This window comes from Prionailurus viverrinus, chromosome B3, assembly GCF_022837055.1.
Source record: "Prionailurus viverrinus isolate Anna chromosome B3, UM_Priviv_1.0, whole genome shotgun sequence".
In the NCBI taxonomy this organism is placed as follows: Eukaryota; Metazoa; Chordata; class Mammalia; order Carnivora; family Felidae; genus Prionailurus; species Prionailurus viverrinus.
Genome location: NC_062566.1, coordinates 36,460,671 through 36,477,575, shown reverse-complemented (window position 1 = coordinate 36,477,575; position 16,905 = coordinate 36,460,671). Strand labels below are relative to the sequence as shown.

At 46.6% G+C, this 16,905-nt stretch overlaps 1 protein-coding gene across 6 annotated transcripts in view; it reads right to left on the bottom strand.

The window, feature by feature from the left end:
• Window positions 1-16,905, bottom strand: part of DAPK2 (death associated protein kinase 2) — a 118,136-nt gene that overhangs the window by 9,656 nt on the left and 91,575 nt on the right. For 4 of the 6 annotated variants that reach the window (XM_047863961.1, XM_047863960.1, XM_047863959.1 and 1 more), the window contains 5 exons: window positions 11,477-11,525; window positions 10,652-10,678; window positions 7,623-7,775; window positions 6,555-6,600; window positions 4,565-5,060 (listed from right to left, as the gene is read on the bottom strand). In XM_047863961.1, coding sequence (XP_047719917.1) covers window positions 4,565-5,060; window positions 6,555-6,600; window positions 7,623-7,775; window positions 10,652-10,678; window positions 11,477-11,525 — 771 coding nt within the window. The remainder of the gene's footprint in view (window positions 1-4,564; window positions 5,061-6,554; window positions 6,601-7,622; window positions 7,776-10,651; window positions 10,679-11,476; window positions 11,526-16,905) is intronic. The other 2 variants (XM_047863963.1, XM_047863964.1) reach the window with 1 other exon arrangement.

Sequence of the window (16,905 nt, the reverse complement as noted above, 5' to 3'; positions counted from 1 at the left end):
TGGAGGGGGGACCTTCCCTGAGAACGTTTCTGCCCCCTGATGCCCCTCTTACTCTTTCTCAGTCAGAATTCATCTCTCTCCCGTCTTCTGGAATACTAGGTACCTCTATTTTACCACTTCTCATGGCCTTTCCCATCTCCCAACTGGGGTCCCCAACTGTTCCAGACACTGAGTCTTTTATTCAGGGGCTGTCTTGTCCTTATCTGTCACCTCCCTTCAGAGCCAGAGCACAATCAGTGTTTGTTCAAATGAACTGGCCCCTTCTGCTCCTCAAATGTACCCACTGCTGGGTCTTCCTCTACAGAGCAAAGAATCTTCTCCACAGGCCAAGAGTTTCACAGACAAAGGAGAAAAGGCCATTCAGTCCCACAGACATTTACAGAGGCTGGCAGTGGGGGTGGGTGCAGGGCACACAGCTACCTCCCACATGGGCCGACTGCTGCATGACGGAATGAGGTGGGAAGCCACCATCTTCATAATCACCTCTAAGGGAGGGTGGGTGATGTGAGGAGAGGACTCATGGGGGAGACTGGCTTCTCTTGTCATTATTACTCCGCCCCATCCCTTCTCTGCCAGCCTCCTACAGCTGCAGAATCACCTGTTACCACACCTTTTCCACCTTTCCTAACACAAAGCTGAGTTACCATGTGCCATGGGCATTCGGCTCAGAGCAGGGACAGGCTGCTGCCTTCCCAAGGTGCCGACTCTCCAGCTTCCTTGGGAACCCATGATCAGGAAGATGTCACACACTCAGCCTGCCCTCCCCAATAGCCCAGGGTGGCATTTGCACAGAGCACAGAGGCCAACCTCTCACTGCCTGGTAAATGAAAACTCCTCCTTTATGGCAGATGGGCCTAGCAGCAGCCCCCCACCCCCACCCCAGGCCTTCCTCCCTCTAGGTGCCAGTGAAACATTCCCCTCTTGACACCCCCTCAGGCCACTGTCAACCCCACCCTACCCTTGACTCCACTGTTAAAATGCCAGCTGTGAACATGTGGTGGGGAGTCAGGTGGATTCTCTGACATTCCACAGGCCTCCTTGGGCTCCCCCTCAGTATCAGGTTCTGATGCCAAAGGGTGAGGAGAGTTGGACTGGCCAGGGGACAGAGGAAGGTCATGGTCTCCTCCTCCACCTTCCCTGAAAGACTTGGGAGCGCTTCTTAGTTTATTTCGATTTGTTTTTGGAAACTCTTAGTACAGAAAAGGGTCTGCTTATAAAACACCTAAATAATAAATAGTTAGTAATGACTAGATATGATCACAGAGAAGATGAGTCCACTACTGTGAGGAGAATCACTTATGGTTCTGACTCCGGCTTTGGGGATGACCCGCTGGGTGACTTCAGGCAGGCCCTGTCCTGTCAAATGCTGTAAAGTGAAGGTGTCTGATGGTCCACCTCTCAGTACAAACAGTGAGTGATTCATGCCACGATTCTCAACTAACTACCTTCCTCTCTCTGTTTCCAGTCTCTCCAAATCAAATCATCCTCAACATCTTACTCCTTTAAGTGCATTTTATTTGGACTTTCACAAGAAAGTTAACCTGAGTTATTCAATTGGGGGCTTCCTTTCCTGAGGAAATCTGGCTATATGAGGTCAAGGTCTACTGACACACAGCCAAAGGGACCTTTAATATCTGCAGTGTCTTCATGCCAAATGAGTACATCACATCTCATGACAGGGCAAGTAAGTTCTTGGAGAGACTGTAGACAGGTCACTTGTACCCAGTCTCCCAGGCAAGGCACAGGAAAAAGGGCTTTGCTATCTTCCATTGATCCCAAGATACACAGTTTTGGATCTCTGAAATCAGGACTTCTTTCCCATCAATGGCATTATGTCATTACTGTCAGTCTGAAACAAAGGCAGGTGTTTCAGAAGATGACCACACCGCTTCTGCCAGACATTGGGGGTCATTCAGCCTCAGACTGTATGACATTAGATTCTCTAATTGAAGTTCCTTTGGAGCACACTGATTGTGCAAATTCAGAAAGCAAACCTGTGTGAATTCCACACACATGGGGCCCCTCTTGTCAGGGGGGATTTTCCATCCCTCCATCTAGCATGAAGGGTGAAAGACTCAGGTTTCCTTGCCTTCCCTTTTTGCATGGTGGCTTTATTTCTCATTTACCCTCTCAGTGAGGGCATCCCAGCTTTGAGGAGAGGGGAAGCGGTCTCCTCTTGCACTTGGCTTTGCTCTTTCTTATTTTTGGTATATAAAATAACAACTCATCTTATATTTGATGGAAATATAGTCTCTTATATTTGATGAAAAAAGTTTCTGTAACCAATGTTATATACAATATTTGAAATGATCTGGCATGATAATGGAAAAGGAGGTAGGGTTCTGAAAAAATGGCTGCACGGGGTCAAAATCTCATGTCTCCTCCTAAACCACTTGCCATCTGTGCTGCTCTCTGGACATCCCCTCCCCCGCCCAGCACATCAGGCTGTTGACTAGCCCAGCACCCATCATGGTTCCCTATGACTCTTGGGATAAAGGCAGAGCTCTTTGATATGGCTAAGTACCAATGATCGTGCATCCTCTCCAGTCACATCTACACCATATACACACCTTATCCTCTGCCCTCCAGCTTTCTGTCCGTGCAATTTCAGCTTCCCATGCCCTCTCTACCACAGAGCCCTGGCATGACAGCTCTGTCAGGAACACTTCTTTCTCCCTGGTTTGCTTAGCTGACCTCACCTCCAGCATCACCACCTCAGGGAGGCCTTCCCTGACTAGATCAAACCCCCATAGCATGCTTGTGCAGCACTACATCCTTCTCTTTCATAGCGTGTATCCCACCTGCAGCCCTACATCTGTAGAATGTTCTTGTTTAATGCTGGAATCCTTTACCTGACTGTCAACTCCATGAAGGCAGGAAAGGAGCCTGTTTTCACTCAATAGTGTATCCCCTGTGCCAGGCTGAGTGCCTGGCAGGTGCTCAATAAACATTTGTCAATGGATATATGGATGAATCTGGGTGTCTCTGCCCTATAATTAAAGACTAAACTCCCGGAGCCTGGAGCAGTTAGGGGAAGCAGAAAGAGCAACAGACGTATCATCAGAAGGCCTCCACTTTTGCCACTACAGTGACCTTGGGCAAATCACATCCTCTCTGTTTCCTCAATTCCAAATTTGGAATAACACTTACCCTGCCTATCTGACAAGGGTGTTCTGTGAGTCTGTGTAGTAACTTTGAAATGATACAATCTGGTCCCTCACCCCCAAGCTTCTAGCACAGTGCTGGGCCCACACTCTGTCCATATGAGCTGGCTGATGTCCTTCCTTTAGGAAAAAGGAGAGGACATAATACAGTCCTCAAGAAGGTGTGCTTGAAGCCTGGAGTCAAGAAGGGACCACTGAGCCTGTGCTTTCCAGTCTTAAACGCTCTGGAATTTCTCAGCCCTTTCAGGGCTATGCCCTAGTACATAAGAAAAGGGATCTTCTTGTTGAGTCCCTTTTTGTCTTCATTTCTAACACAAGGCTGGGGCCCTCAGTCAGAAAGGGGAAAAGTGGAGAAGGGGGAGATACTGCCCCTTCCATCCTGCTGAAAATCAGCCAGGGACAGGGCTGGATGGGAACAGAGAACTGCATCTTCTAGGACCTGTTTATTGGGACAATAGTTTAAAGGTATGAGACATTCCACCTATACCTGTCAGAATACATGAAATAAATACATGAAGCTACTAACGTTTCCTCTGGAGCTGAACTGTAATGTTAAGCTGGATATTTATAGCAAAGTCTCCCTATTTCTCCATATACCTCTTATGAGGGTCGGGCATCCTAGGTTTCTGTCTCATCTGCATCAACTAGCTATGAAAGACCTTGGGTAAGTCATTTTTCCTCTCGGAGTCAATTTCCTCATCGGTTACATGGAAATAATAGCAACAACAAGAATAATACCATCCACCTTTCTGCTCAAGGAGTTCTTTTAAAGATCAAAGACGGTGCTTGGTAAGTGAAAAGTCAGTGCAAATGAAAGGTAATATTTTTCTGTGCATTTTAAATTCCTCCTTCTGCAGCAGGAAAGCACCAAACTGGCTTATTGTTATCCCTACTTAGCTCAAAGATTACCCAAGATCTGCAATTTATTAAGACATATAGGTGGGAGGTGAGATGTGAAGAAATCCATTATCACAGATCAATTACAAGCATCTCCCCAGGGCCAGCCATCCTCCCTCTGGAAAAGGGTAGGCTGAGAGGTACTCATTCTCAATTGTTTTAATAGCTTGGCTGCTCCACCAGCCACCTCCCAGAAAACCAGGTTGGTGAGAGGAGGTGCAGAATGAGTAACTAGCTAGCGCCTTTCTGATTCTGGATTCTGTGAAGGGGGTGGAGGGCTATACTCCATACACACACCCTAAGGATAATTCTAGCTGATGCTCTGGCAGGGCACTTGGGAACACGCTTCTGCAAATCATCCTGACTGCATTACTGACTAGATTCTGGTGCTCAGGGTTTCAAGCCAGCCAAGACTTCCTTGCTGCATGATCTGTCGAGCTGCTCCACTAGGGACTCCCTGGTGTCCCTGCAGAACACGGAGCCCAGGCCATCTGTGTTCTTACTCTCCAGCTGGAAACTGCCCACCAGTTCCTGGATCCACTGTAGGTCTGCTGAGAGCTCCTGCCTTAAAGCTTCAAACTGTGCCTGCAGATGGTCCAATTTCCTGGCCATGCTTCCGAGGCTGGACCCTGTGGCCTGGATATCTTCTCGTAGGAGCTTCTTCAAGGACTCCACTTTGCGGAACTCATACTTGAGCTGGGAGAGGTCGTGCCGGGCGCGCTCACTCTCCTCCCGGTACCAAGCTTCCTTCTCATTGTATATGGAGACCAGAGCCTCCACGTCATCCTGGATGGTGTCATGGGTCCCTGCCAGGGCACGGCATCCCTGGTCCACCTGAGCCACGTCCTCCACTACACGGGCAAAACGCTCAAAGTTGACATAGGTGTTATTGGGAGGCATGCTTGAGTGGCATTTGAGGGTGTATTCTCTTAGGCGCTTGGTCTTCAGCTGGGCAGGCTCTGTCTTCTGCTGTTCCGGGGCTCTGACTTCTCCTTTGGACTGGTGGGTGTTTAGACAGAACAGCCAGAATTAAGTTGATGCCAAATCCAAAGCGCAGTTCAAGGTGCAGGAAGAAGGCACACAAGCAGCCTCTTAGGCATTCACTGCATGCATCAGGCCATGGGGAGGACTATGGTGGGATGAGCATCCCCACAGATGATAAAAAAGACTGAAGAGTACAGGGGTGCGGCCTCCATGCTCACTTCAGGGCAGGGTGGTCCATGGCCATTAGAGAAGGTCTCCACACACAAAGCATTTAGAGGCGCTCATAGACAAGCAGGCTATAGCCAGGACTCTGCAGGCATCCACTCCACGGCAGGAGCAGACAAGGCCATGGCTGACAGAGGGAGGCTGAGAGACCTCTCTCCTTCAGGACCAGGTGGCATCCTGGGCCTCAGCAATACTCAGCATGCTAAGCCCGAGAAGCTGCCTAGCTCTGTGCTCTGGGCCCACTCAAAACCTAGAGGGCCCTTTAACAAGCAGATGAACCTGACCTTCTCCCGAGCACTCCAGCCCTCCCTGCTCTCCATCCTCCATAGCCCTACCTGTGCTGATCTGCATGCTCAGATCAAGCTGGCTAGGCCTCTCATTTAACAATCCAAGTGATTTCCTCCAGGTGAATGGGAAATCTGGTGATGCTCTAGGAGCACACATCTCATCAATTAGCAGAAGTAGGGCCAGAATCCTGGTCTCCTGATTTCCACCCCACCAAAGTGCCTTTTTTTTTTTAATTTAAGTAATCTCTATGCCCAAACTGGGGCTTGAACTCCCAACCCCAAGATCAAGATTTGCATGCTCTACAAAGTGAGGCAGTCAGACACCCCTGGCCATAGTGCCTTTAACTAGCACTTTACTGTACTGTGAGCAAGACCCTCCACAAACCAGTAGCTGGGAGCCCAATTACAAAGTAGGCCAGGCTGGAGTCCCTCTGTACCCCCCACCTCCCCAGAGGGAACAGCATCGCCCAGAGGGTGGTCATCTCTCCTCCGTACCAGGCATCCATCTCTGAGCCCCATTCCCTGAGGTCTCAAGGTGCCTAAAGAAGCTGGCTGACTGGTTGGAGTGTCATCCTTTATTCAGAGCCCCAAAAGTCAGAAAGAAGGAGCCTTGGTTACAAAGTTGACATTTTTAATTGTCATTGATTTCTATCTACAACTTGGGAGCCCTGATTACTGCTTTGAGAATGACAGCAACATGCCCTCTGACAAAGAACACTTTTTATGATGGCCCCAAAGGAAAAGGGTTTCAACTGAGGTTTGTGAGGGCTCCATTTCATATATCACCTGAGCCCATGAAATATAAATATAAACCTATAAACCTATTTGAACAAACCCAGATCAGTTGGCACCCCCCAACTGGATTTCATCTGTGCCCCAGGGTGGATGTTTCTAGCAAAGGCCTTTCCATGGGCTGCCTGCATCTGGCCACCCCTCCTGGCCCTGGCAGCAGACCAGGGACCTGCCCGCTCACTGGAACGCAACACCATGCCCTTACCGTGATCCAGGGGTGTCTGAGAGCCTCTTCAATTGTGAGCCGTTTCCTGCAATGAGGATCAGAAAACATGACAATCCATGAATACAGAAGCTGAGAGTGACAGTCTCCATTCTTACTCTTGTCAGACCTGCATTTTGGCATTCTTTGACCACTTCTATCAAACCAGAATAATAGGGGGGATGCAGAGATGGCTGGGGAATGGGCTCAGTTCCCTGCATTCCAGAGAAAATGGCCCAGGCGGGCCCCTCAGTAGAATGATATTATGACATAAACCCTCATCTCTGGTCCCAAACTTGAAGGGCTTAACACCACACTCTAGGAAGTCATAAGTGTTCTTGTGAGCTTTAGCACTCCACAGCTAAACCTTTGGTCTATGTTTTTCTATTTGCCTCCCAGATCCCTTCTCTGCCCTTCCCTGCTCAGGTACTATGATCTGACCTAGCACCGCCCTTAGATGGGGAAACCAGGCCCCTGCACTCTCTCTGAAGTCTGTGGGACCAAGAGGACATGACCTTCTAGAATCTGTGGATCTCACTCCTGCCCCATTTAGTCCATGCTCTGGCACCAGGCACCTTACAATTTCCTGCCTATCTCCTACTTTGACTCTTCAGCCACAGGGCTCACCCTGGGCCCTAAGGAGGGGTAGGATCAACAGGTCTCCTATTCTCCCACTTACTGACCCCTCTGAGTCTGCCTCCTCCCCAACTCCCACTTGAAATGGCTTGGAAACTCTGCCACTTTCCTTTTCAAAGACTGTAAAAGATAATGTGTCCTAGAGAAACCTAGGCTGACTTCCAAACACACACACACACACACACACACACACACACACACACACACACACACAGAGTTATTTGTATTTGGGCAGGAAAGAAAGCAGAAAGACTTGAGCAAACAAGATGAATGCCAAGTCTCAGCTAATCCACACTTCTCAGCACCTGCTCAGATTAGACCACAATGGTGCGGATGGCAGCCTGTGGCAAAGAAGGAATGAACTAGCACATCTTTGGGGGAGGGGACAGGAGATGGTCAGTATTGAGAAGCCCGTGCCTTTCTCTGTCACCTTACCTGGTCTCTTTCACCAGAAGCTTCCGGATGAAGTCCTTGGCTAGCTCGCTGGTCTGGCTGAAGAATTCTTCATCAAAGTCGTAACTCACTGCTGTGATATTTGCTAGCGTTTCCTGCTTTGTGTCTCCCAGGAAAGGGGATGCTCCACTTAGGCTGAGCACACAGAGAGGGAACACGTGACTATAGGAAAGTAGGTGGAGGTGATACAGTCAGGGAACCCTGACTCATACTATTGCATGGGGATGGGAGGCTCCCAGCAACACCGCCTGCCCACTCTGGGCAGCCAGTCAGCAGCCTTTTCAACAAACTGAGTCCGATTCAAGACACTTAACGGAGCTTCTACTAAGTTCTTGACTGAAACTGTGTCTTCAAGGAACTCGAAAGAGGAGGGGAAGAAACAGAGACATGGCTCTTCATAATCCCAAAGAGAACAAAGCAGAATACAATGGAAGACCAGACAAAGGACTAGGGGGGCACAGGACAGAGGGGACATCCAAGTGCAGGCTTCATGGGAGAACTGACATTTGTATCAGTTGTGTCCTGAAGAATGAAGAGGTTGTCAGTAGAGGAGGAGATGGAAGGTGTTCTAGGCTAAGGGAGCAACTTGAGCAGAGTCTGAGAGATGCGGAAATATATGGACCAGTAGGGACTAGAAGGGTGTGTAACGTTCCCCTGCAGGGTTTGTCAAGAGGTATCATTCAGGGGCGCCTTGACTCTTGATTCTGACTCTTGATTTCAGCTCAGGTCATGATCTCATGATTCATGAGATTGAGCATCTGACTCTTGATTTCAGCTCAGGTCATGATTTCATGATTCATGAGATTGAGCCCCGCTTGGGATTCTCTCTCTCTCTCAAAATAAATATTTTTAAAAAGAAGGTGTCATTCAAATAGTGACTCCCAAATCTACTGTTTCCTGACTCATATCCCAGCTTATGGGATACCTCTCCCTAGATGTGCCATTGTCACTGTGCCCTAACCTCCCTCCATGAGCTCCTTGCCTTGATTAATGATGTTACCTCACAAATGCACGCAAGTTAGAACACAGGGGTCACCTCTGACTCTTCCATCCATTCCCTCACCACATCTAACTGGCCCAAAAGTCTTATTGGTTTTATTTACTAAATATCTCCTAAAGGTTCTCCCCATCTCTACTGCCACTATCTTAGCATAGCGGTAGCAAGGTGCACTGGGAAAATGTTGATATTTCATTCCTCAAATTGAATTCCAGCTCTGCCACTCATTAGCTGTGTGAACCTAAGTAAGTTACTCAACCTCTCTGACCTGCAGTTTCCTCCTCCATAAAATGAAGAAAACTCTTCAGCTCACATGATGGTTGTGAAAAATAAATATATTTACAATGTTACATGCAATCTTGCCCCATGCTGAGAGCTCTGGAATTGGTGGCCATTACTACTATCTTTGTTAGAACACAAAGAACCTCCTGTGACTTCCCATTTTCTATAGGATCACGTTTGAACTCCTGAGCAAGACACTGGAAGTTGGTCCCTACCACACGCTCAGTACATTCACCACACTTTAACAGGCTCACTGTTCCTTTCCTCAGCAGACAGCCCTTCTCTCCCTTTCCACCCAGAGAATTAATCTCATTCTGTACAGGCCATTCATATTAATCTCAATCTCTTTCTTGTTAAATCTCCCACAGTCCCAGCAAACGAGTGTCGCTCCCAGCTGTGCCTCACACAGGCATGTTCATATATCAGCATAATCTTGGTCCTATTGAGTGCAACTGAGCTGTGTGGTATCTCCCTCCAACACAGGGAGCTCCAGGCACGCAGGGCAGACCTCCTCCATGTCAGTATCCTGAGTGCCTGGCACAGTGCCCGCCATGGAGCAGGCACTCAATAAACTGTGTAGAACTCAAACAAGCTAAAAGAAGACTACATGCTTTGTACACACTGGAATTCCTTAATATTTCAAAATGGAAATCTGAGTTCTGAAAAAAAAATCAAGGTTTTAAGAGCCAACACAGAATCTGGAACCATCGAGCAATGCATCAAGTTCTCTTTCTCTGCATCCAGTTCTTCTGGGGCTTAAAAAAAAAAATACTGATGGCCAGACTCCATCCCTGGCAATTATGATGTAATAGATCTGCAGTGGGCCTGGGCAGTGTTAGGTATTAAAAGGTCTAAGGTGCAGCCAGGATTGAGACCCTCTGCCATAGCTCAGAGGGGTCCACCACATTGTAAAGAGCTCCCAGTCTAAGTGGTGCTGGAAGTCAGAGAACTGGTTTACAGGAATGCGGAGAGATGGTCCCCCTCAGCTGGTGAGTACTGGAGCCCCCATGTCCCCTCTGGGACAAAAAGAGCATGTTCCAGCTGTGCTGTTGGGGGTGGGGGGGGGGGGAATGGTTGAGAAGCACTGATGGAATGAACACCAAGCGGCGCTAGGAAGTTTGCACACATGTCTGCTTATTTAACCCGCACAGCACACCGTGGCAGGAAGTTTGTGATTCTTATTTTCCTGATGAGGAAAACAGGCCCAGAGGTTAAGTATCTGCCCAAGGTCACAAAGATAGAAAGTGACAGATCCACTGCACATGGAGCTACACAGGAAATGTCTGCTTAAGCAACTTAATGCTTCAGGGGTGGGAAAGAGACTCTGGGGAGAAAGACGAGAGCACATGAGAGCCGGGGAAGGAAGGGGAGACTGGGAGAGAAAGAAGGAGCGGGATGGGGAAGGCATGGCAGCCTGAGGGCTGTCCCAAGGCTTCTGGGTGAAAGCTGACTTTCTCACAGGAAATGCAGCCTGGGTGAGGCTGAGTGTTGGATGCCTGGCCAGGGTAGGGATGCAGACAAGCCCCAAGGTCAACCCTAGGGCCAAGAGTATGTAAAGGAGCTAAAAGCATGGAGCCTCAGGTGTGCTGTGTGGATTGAACACATCTGGCTTGTGGTAAATGATTCATGAGTAAAACCAGTAAATTCAGGCTGCCTGTCCCTACCCCTCTCTCATTCCTCCCACTTCCCCAGATCCAAGCTAGGTTGGGACCCCAGCATCAGGGATACTCACAGGATGTAGGTGATGACGCCTATACTCCTGCAAAACAAAGAACAGGCAAGTCAGAGCCACCTGGCTCTGATCCCAGCCCAGCAAGGGACTCCCCGCCATGCTTCTCAAGGGGAAGAGTCACGTGCCCCTATACAGTGGCCTAAGGATGTCACCTCAAGTCCATAGCCCTCTCCACTCATCCCAGTCTTCAGCAGCAACCTGGGATGCATCTGGAGTCATCAAGCTCTGGACACTGAGTCCAAGGACCCAAGTTCAAGGTCAGACTTCTGCACTTGCAGGCTGTGATTGGGGCAAGTCCCTTATGATCTCTGAGCCTCATTCTCCTCATAAAATGAGGTTAATGATAACTACCTCACAAAACTTCTGGGAGGATTTTAGAAAACCAAGCAATCAAGGTACTCACTCAGCCAACTATAAAGCCCTGTTCAAATGAAATGAGTCCTGTCTGTGCAGAAAATCAATCACTACGGTATCCTCAGGCCCAACACAGCTCTTAGAGCCTACAAGGCTCTCAGTGATCACTTGGTTGATTAACTAAATAAGCTATTGTTACTATTTCTTTATCATAGCTGTGGCAGGCCTCCAGGGTGAGCCTCTCCCCTTGTCTCTGCCTCGGCTGTGTTCTAACAGGCCCCAGGTCCAGGCCTGGCTGCCTCCAGCTTCTCTGGGCCACAGGTCCAGCACACCGGGAGCAGCCAGAGGCTCTGAACGTGTGGAGAAAGGGGTTTTCATGGTCAAGCAGGATGATGTCAGCCAGAGTCAGAGTCTGAGGCCTTCTGCCCTTGAAAGGACCCCAAGGTCACCTGGGTTGTCTATACAACTTACCACATGTCAGCCTCCAGGCCCAGGGGCTCGTAGTTCACAATTTCTGGAGCTGAAAGAAGCCATATTGAAGAATCAGCAGGAGTATGAAAACGAGAAGAGATGGTGATAGGGAATTTTAGGGAGTTTGGTGACAAATGTCTCCCTCCTGAATCCTCACTAAGGAAAAATCAGAACAACAGATGGAGATAATCTGGGTCTAAGAATTTTGAGAAATGAAGTTGCCTGTTATCCTGGTAGAAATATTTTACAAAGAGGCCTTAATAGTGAGGAAGAAGGAAAGGACAGAGGGATGCCTGGAAGAGGAAGAGGAGGGTGGGGTAAGGAAGATGCCAGAAGGGGAAATGGGGCCTGACAACAAGGCTTGCTTTAGAAGTCTCTGGTGGAAAACAGTCAGGTCAGTGCTGGAAGGTCATAACGAAGAAAAGAAGGCAGAGAGGGAATCCACGTTCCTGAATCTGGTCTGAAAGAGGGACACCTCCTCCCTGAGAAGAATGACAACAATCTGGGGCCAATGAGATGATGAACCTGAGGTGCCTGAGGGGCATCCAGGCAAAGATGCCCCGGGTATGGGAGAGTGACTTGGAGCCATCAAATCTGGAGTCATCGTACAGGTGGAAACGGGAGCTGTGTGGATGATGTGGTGACCAAGAGTGGGTGCAGAGTCTAGGAAAGAACAGTCTACCCAGGACAGAAGAGGACCAAATGCCACCCAAAGATCAAGCAGGCAAGCACTTAGAAAGTGTGTGGTGTCCAGAGGTGCCCTGACTGTGGGAAGTAGAGATAAGGGTGTAGACAATGCTACAAAAAAAGCTTGGTCATGAAACTGAGGAGAAAAAGAGGGGAATAGCTAGAGAAGGAAGAAGGACTGAGCCTGTTTAATCATAATGGAAAAAGGGAGAGGGTGGGAAAGGCTACACTGGTGCATCTAGAACAATGTTAAAACTACTGCATCTGTAGCGTGTGACCACCATCCCCCTCCCCCTCTCTAATTAGAGACACAAGGAACCATTTTTCTGGTTTTGCTTATTTTTTAGCTTCATTAAAAGGATGTCATCCCGGAGATAATGTAGTCACTTGATCCCCCCACCCTCTAACATTATGCTTCTAGTGTTCACTGAATGTTCATACATGGTCTTTCATTTTCACTGCTATGTAATAGTCCACTGTGTTAATATGTATCATCTTTCAGTCATTGTCCTCTCAGTGATCATTTGGATGGTTTCCACTTCTATTCTTATCAGAACATTGCTATGAACTTTTTGGCACAAGTCTCCTCACAAACATGAAAGACATTCTGTAGCACAGTGATTCAAAGTGTGGTCTGAAGACAAAGAGTCACTGGTCCAGACACAATAGGTCCAGAAATGGGGAGTAAGCTTTTAGAAACTCGTACAGCAATATGTCATTGCCATGACATTCAAATTGTGATGATTTTTCTAGGGATTTATTTTTCTTGTGTCTTTAATGAAGAAGCAGTCCAGGACAGATTGAAGAAAAAAAAATTTTAAGTCTTTAACCATAGAGAGTTTGAGAAGCACAACTCACTTTCCAGGCTTATCTGCTTGATATAATATACACTCATTTCTGTTCTCTATGTGCATTTGCTTGTCTATTTTCTTCTGTGCTTTTCTTCTTCTTTCTTGGTGTTTTTTATTTTATTACTTCTCTTACTGTTTTCCTTTCCTGCTTACATTTTTGTAATGGCCACCCTTGAGACTTTAGGATGGCTATCTAACAAATTCTAACATAAGCACTCTTTTGACTCTCCTCTAATAATACAAGAGCCTTAGAACACTCATTTCAAGAACTCCTTCCTATCTAACATTATTTTCCTCAATTTTTAGTTCTGTTTTTTAACCCTGCAATTAAAACATCCATGACCGTCCATCACTGTCATCATCATCATCATCACCACCACCATCATCATTTTAAACAGAAAATGGTTATATTTGCTGAATGTTTACTTATTTCTTTGCTCTATTACTTCACACAGTGAGGTCTTCCTTCAGAGAACATTTAGTTCACAAGCACATCTTTAGAAACTCTAGTAATAAAGGTTTGTTGGTGGTTTAATTGTTTTATGGTTTGTATTGTTCTTTTTCGAATTTTTGGATTTTGCTATGTTTTGCCTGAATCACTTATCCTCATTCTTGAAATATAACTTTTGCTGGGTGTAGAGTTAAGAGTGTTTTGGGTTTGTTTTTTTTTTTTTTGAGGATTGTAATTGGCTATATTAAGCGATTCATGAACTGGACAGCATCCCATCTAGCAAGTAGAGAGATGCTCCATAATCATTGTTTTTTAATTTTTCCTTAGTTCTTGAAAGATAATATTCTATTGGACATTGGCTTCTACTGTTGTTTTAACAAGTACACTGTCAAATTTTTATTTATTTATTTATTTATTTATTTATTTATTATCTGTCTTTTCTTCCTGGCCGCTTTCATGATCTCTTTGTCTTTGGTACCCTGTAGTTTAACTATAATGTTAACTACAGTGTAACTATAATGGATTTTTTTTTCTGTTTGATATACATTGTCCTTTCTGTATCTGGAGATGCATGTTTTCACAACAGTTCTGAAAATTCTCAGCCATTTTCTTCAAATGTTGATCCTCTGTTGTCTCTATTCCCTCCTCTGGGACTCCAAACAGACCTGTGTTAGATTTTCTGTTTCACCCTCTCACACTTGTCCTCTATTTCATATTCCTCTATCTTGATCTTTCTGTGGTATTTTGGCTAATTTTATTCAGCTCTGCCTTTCAATTCTTTAATTCTCTCTTCAGCTGTGTGTAATCTGCTGTTTAACTCATTCACTAAATTTTAAATTTCTAGGAGTATAGAATTTCTTAAACTTCTTCCTGGTTCTTTTTAGCATTTATTTGCCTGGTCATTTTTGACAGTCTCTTGTTGCTTGCTCATTCTTATGATTCTTTTGTTTCTATATACATTCCCTTGATTTTACAGTCAACATGTGATCATTTAAATATCTTATGTCCTTGGATGTCTAAGTCTTGCTAGTCTCTGATTGAAATGCTGATACATACACTTGCCTTTGGGAGAGGACCTCCTCTTGAATTTTCCTGCTGCTCACAGCTCCAGCTCTAAGTTCATATTTCACTGGCTTTGGAGGTGGGGCAGGTGATGCAGGAAGAGTTACTACCCTTAAAGATTTCTCTTATTTCCCATGAGTCCAGAATTTCATTATAAAGAATATTTTTCTCAAGAATCAAGTTTTGTTGCAGGAGGGCTTTTGGAAGACCGGGTCCACCATGCTCCTAGAAGCTGATGGTAACTTCTCAATACTGTGTCTCAGGTTGAAGTTTCAGAGTAATGGTGGGAGTAGGACAAGTAATTATAACCTGTTTCTCAGGAGTCCTGGATAAAGAAAGTTATCATAATTTGGGGAGAGGCCTAGAGAAGTCACCCTGTATATCTGTAAGGTGCAAACAAAACCAGTTCTAGGCTAGAGCTGGGTCATACTGGCTCAGAAGGGTCAACTGTGTGTATCTCTTCCCAACTCTGAATTCAGTGACAAGTTGGTAGCTTAAAATTGGCAAATGCTGTAAATTAGGGTTGGCTTTTATTTTGTTTTGGAGACCCAGTTGTTAGACATTTAACACTGTATCACTGGAAAGAACCCTCCATAGTCTGGCCCTAGCCATCAATGTCACACTCACATGGCCATTCTGATAGGAACTCTCTGTTTCATCCAGAGTGGACAGGGAATTGTCCTGGATAAATGTACTAATTCTGGCCCTCCCCACTGCTATGAACGAGTGAGACTGGGATGTATACTCCTCTTCTACCCTGCCTCTTTCCCTACCCCTCCTCACACTTCTCCAACCCACAACACCAGCCCTTTGTCTCTCATTGACTCAAGGGCATGACTGATCCCATTGACTTTGCCAGAGTGAATATCTTGTTTGAGAAGTCTTCAGAGAGGTCTCTATCATTCACTTTATAATTAATCACATCCTGTCTTGTGACACCTCTTCCACTATTGCCCTGAATGTCTAGTTGAACCATTTACTGTTAGCATCTGGTCTGAACTTAAGTGAATAAATATATGCATTTCAACACATAGGTGAATGGTGGGCAGCAACTGCCATCTTGGACAAAGTTCAAGAATAGATGTCTTGTGCCCTTGGTTCAAGTTGCTTCTGCCACCAGCTCATTGTGTGACCTTGCATGAATCATTCTGAGTGTGGCTCCCTGCCGCCACTGTGTCCTCAGTACCTCACCTAATATCTGTCATAGATATTAGATGAAGAATAGCCATTGGCTGACCTTCACTAAAATCCCCCAGACTTCCAATCCTACATTTGTTGAACTAGCCCAGATGACCTAAAAAGATCCTTCTACCACTCACACTCGGTCGTTTGATGTTTCCACAACTAAATTGTAAGCCTCCTTGGGACAAGGTCTTTCTAGAGAGACAACCCCATGTAACCAAGAGGGCACAGGCTTTGATGTTGCATGTATCTGTATTTGAATGTTAGCTCTACCACCTACTGGTTGTTTTGTCTTGAACAAAGCATCCGATAGAGAAAATAATTAAATCTGCTTCATGAGGTTGTTTGAAGATTAGCTGAGGTGATGTCTGCAGAGCACCGGCATAGTGCCTGGCACACAGCAAAGTTCCCCTACCCTGGGGTCTGTGGAGCCTTAATAGCACCATTCCATAGTGGCTGTGGGGCTGGCATGTGTGACCTGAAAATCCATCAGGATGGATGATCTGAAACATTCTGTTTTCCTTATTTTATTTATGTCAGAAGTTTTCCCCAGATTTCGGAGAGACAACGACCTCCCTCCATTTCCAAAACCACTTCAACTCCCAAAGCAGAGAGACAGTGGTCCTCAATTCTCATTCCTCTCCCTTCTGTAAGGCTGTCTCTCTAGGACCCTCAGCCTGCAGCCCCAGTCCCACGAGGGGGCTTCTGGGGCCTGAGCCAAGGCTGATAGAAACGGAGGGATGGGGGAGCTGCCAAGGCTCTTGTGAAGCAGGGCCCCCTGTGCAAGAATAAAGGCCAGGCACACAGGAGAGGTGAGTGGGTGGATCTGGCATTTAGCAGATGATTTCCCTTCTCCTTTTCAGGAAGTCAAAAGCTACTTCAGAGAAACTTGAGTTTATGGGAATGCCAGAGGGTGAGGAAATTTTAAATCTTCACAATAAATTCATCTAAGAGCAGGAGGTGGGGCCAGCTCTGGGAGGGTTTGACTCTGCAAAGGCCTCTAGCCCCACCGGGCCTCCTCCTACCCCACTGGGTGCTCAAGGCCAGCACCTGGACCCTTACCCAGAAGACTTGCAGGACATTTTCTTCCCCACCCATTAGGTTTCCAAGGGGGAGTCTCCAAGGCACCATCTCTCAGCCCAGACTCTCAAACAGACACAGGGTTTGTTCCCAGAATTTCTCTACCTTTTGATCCC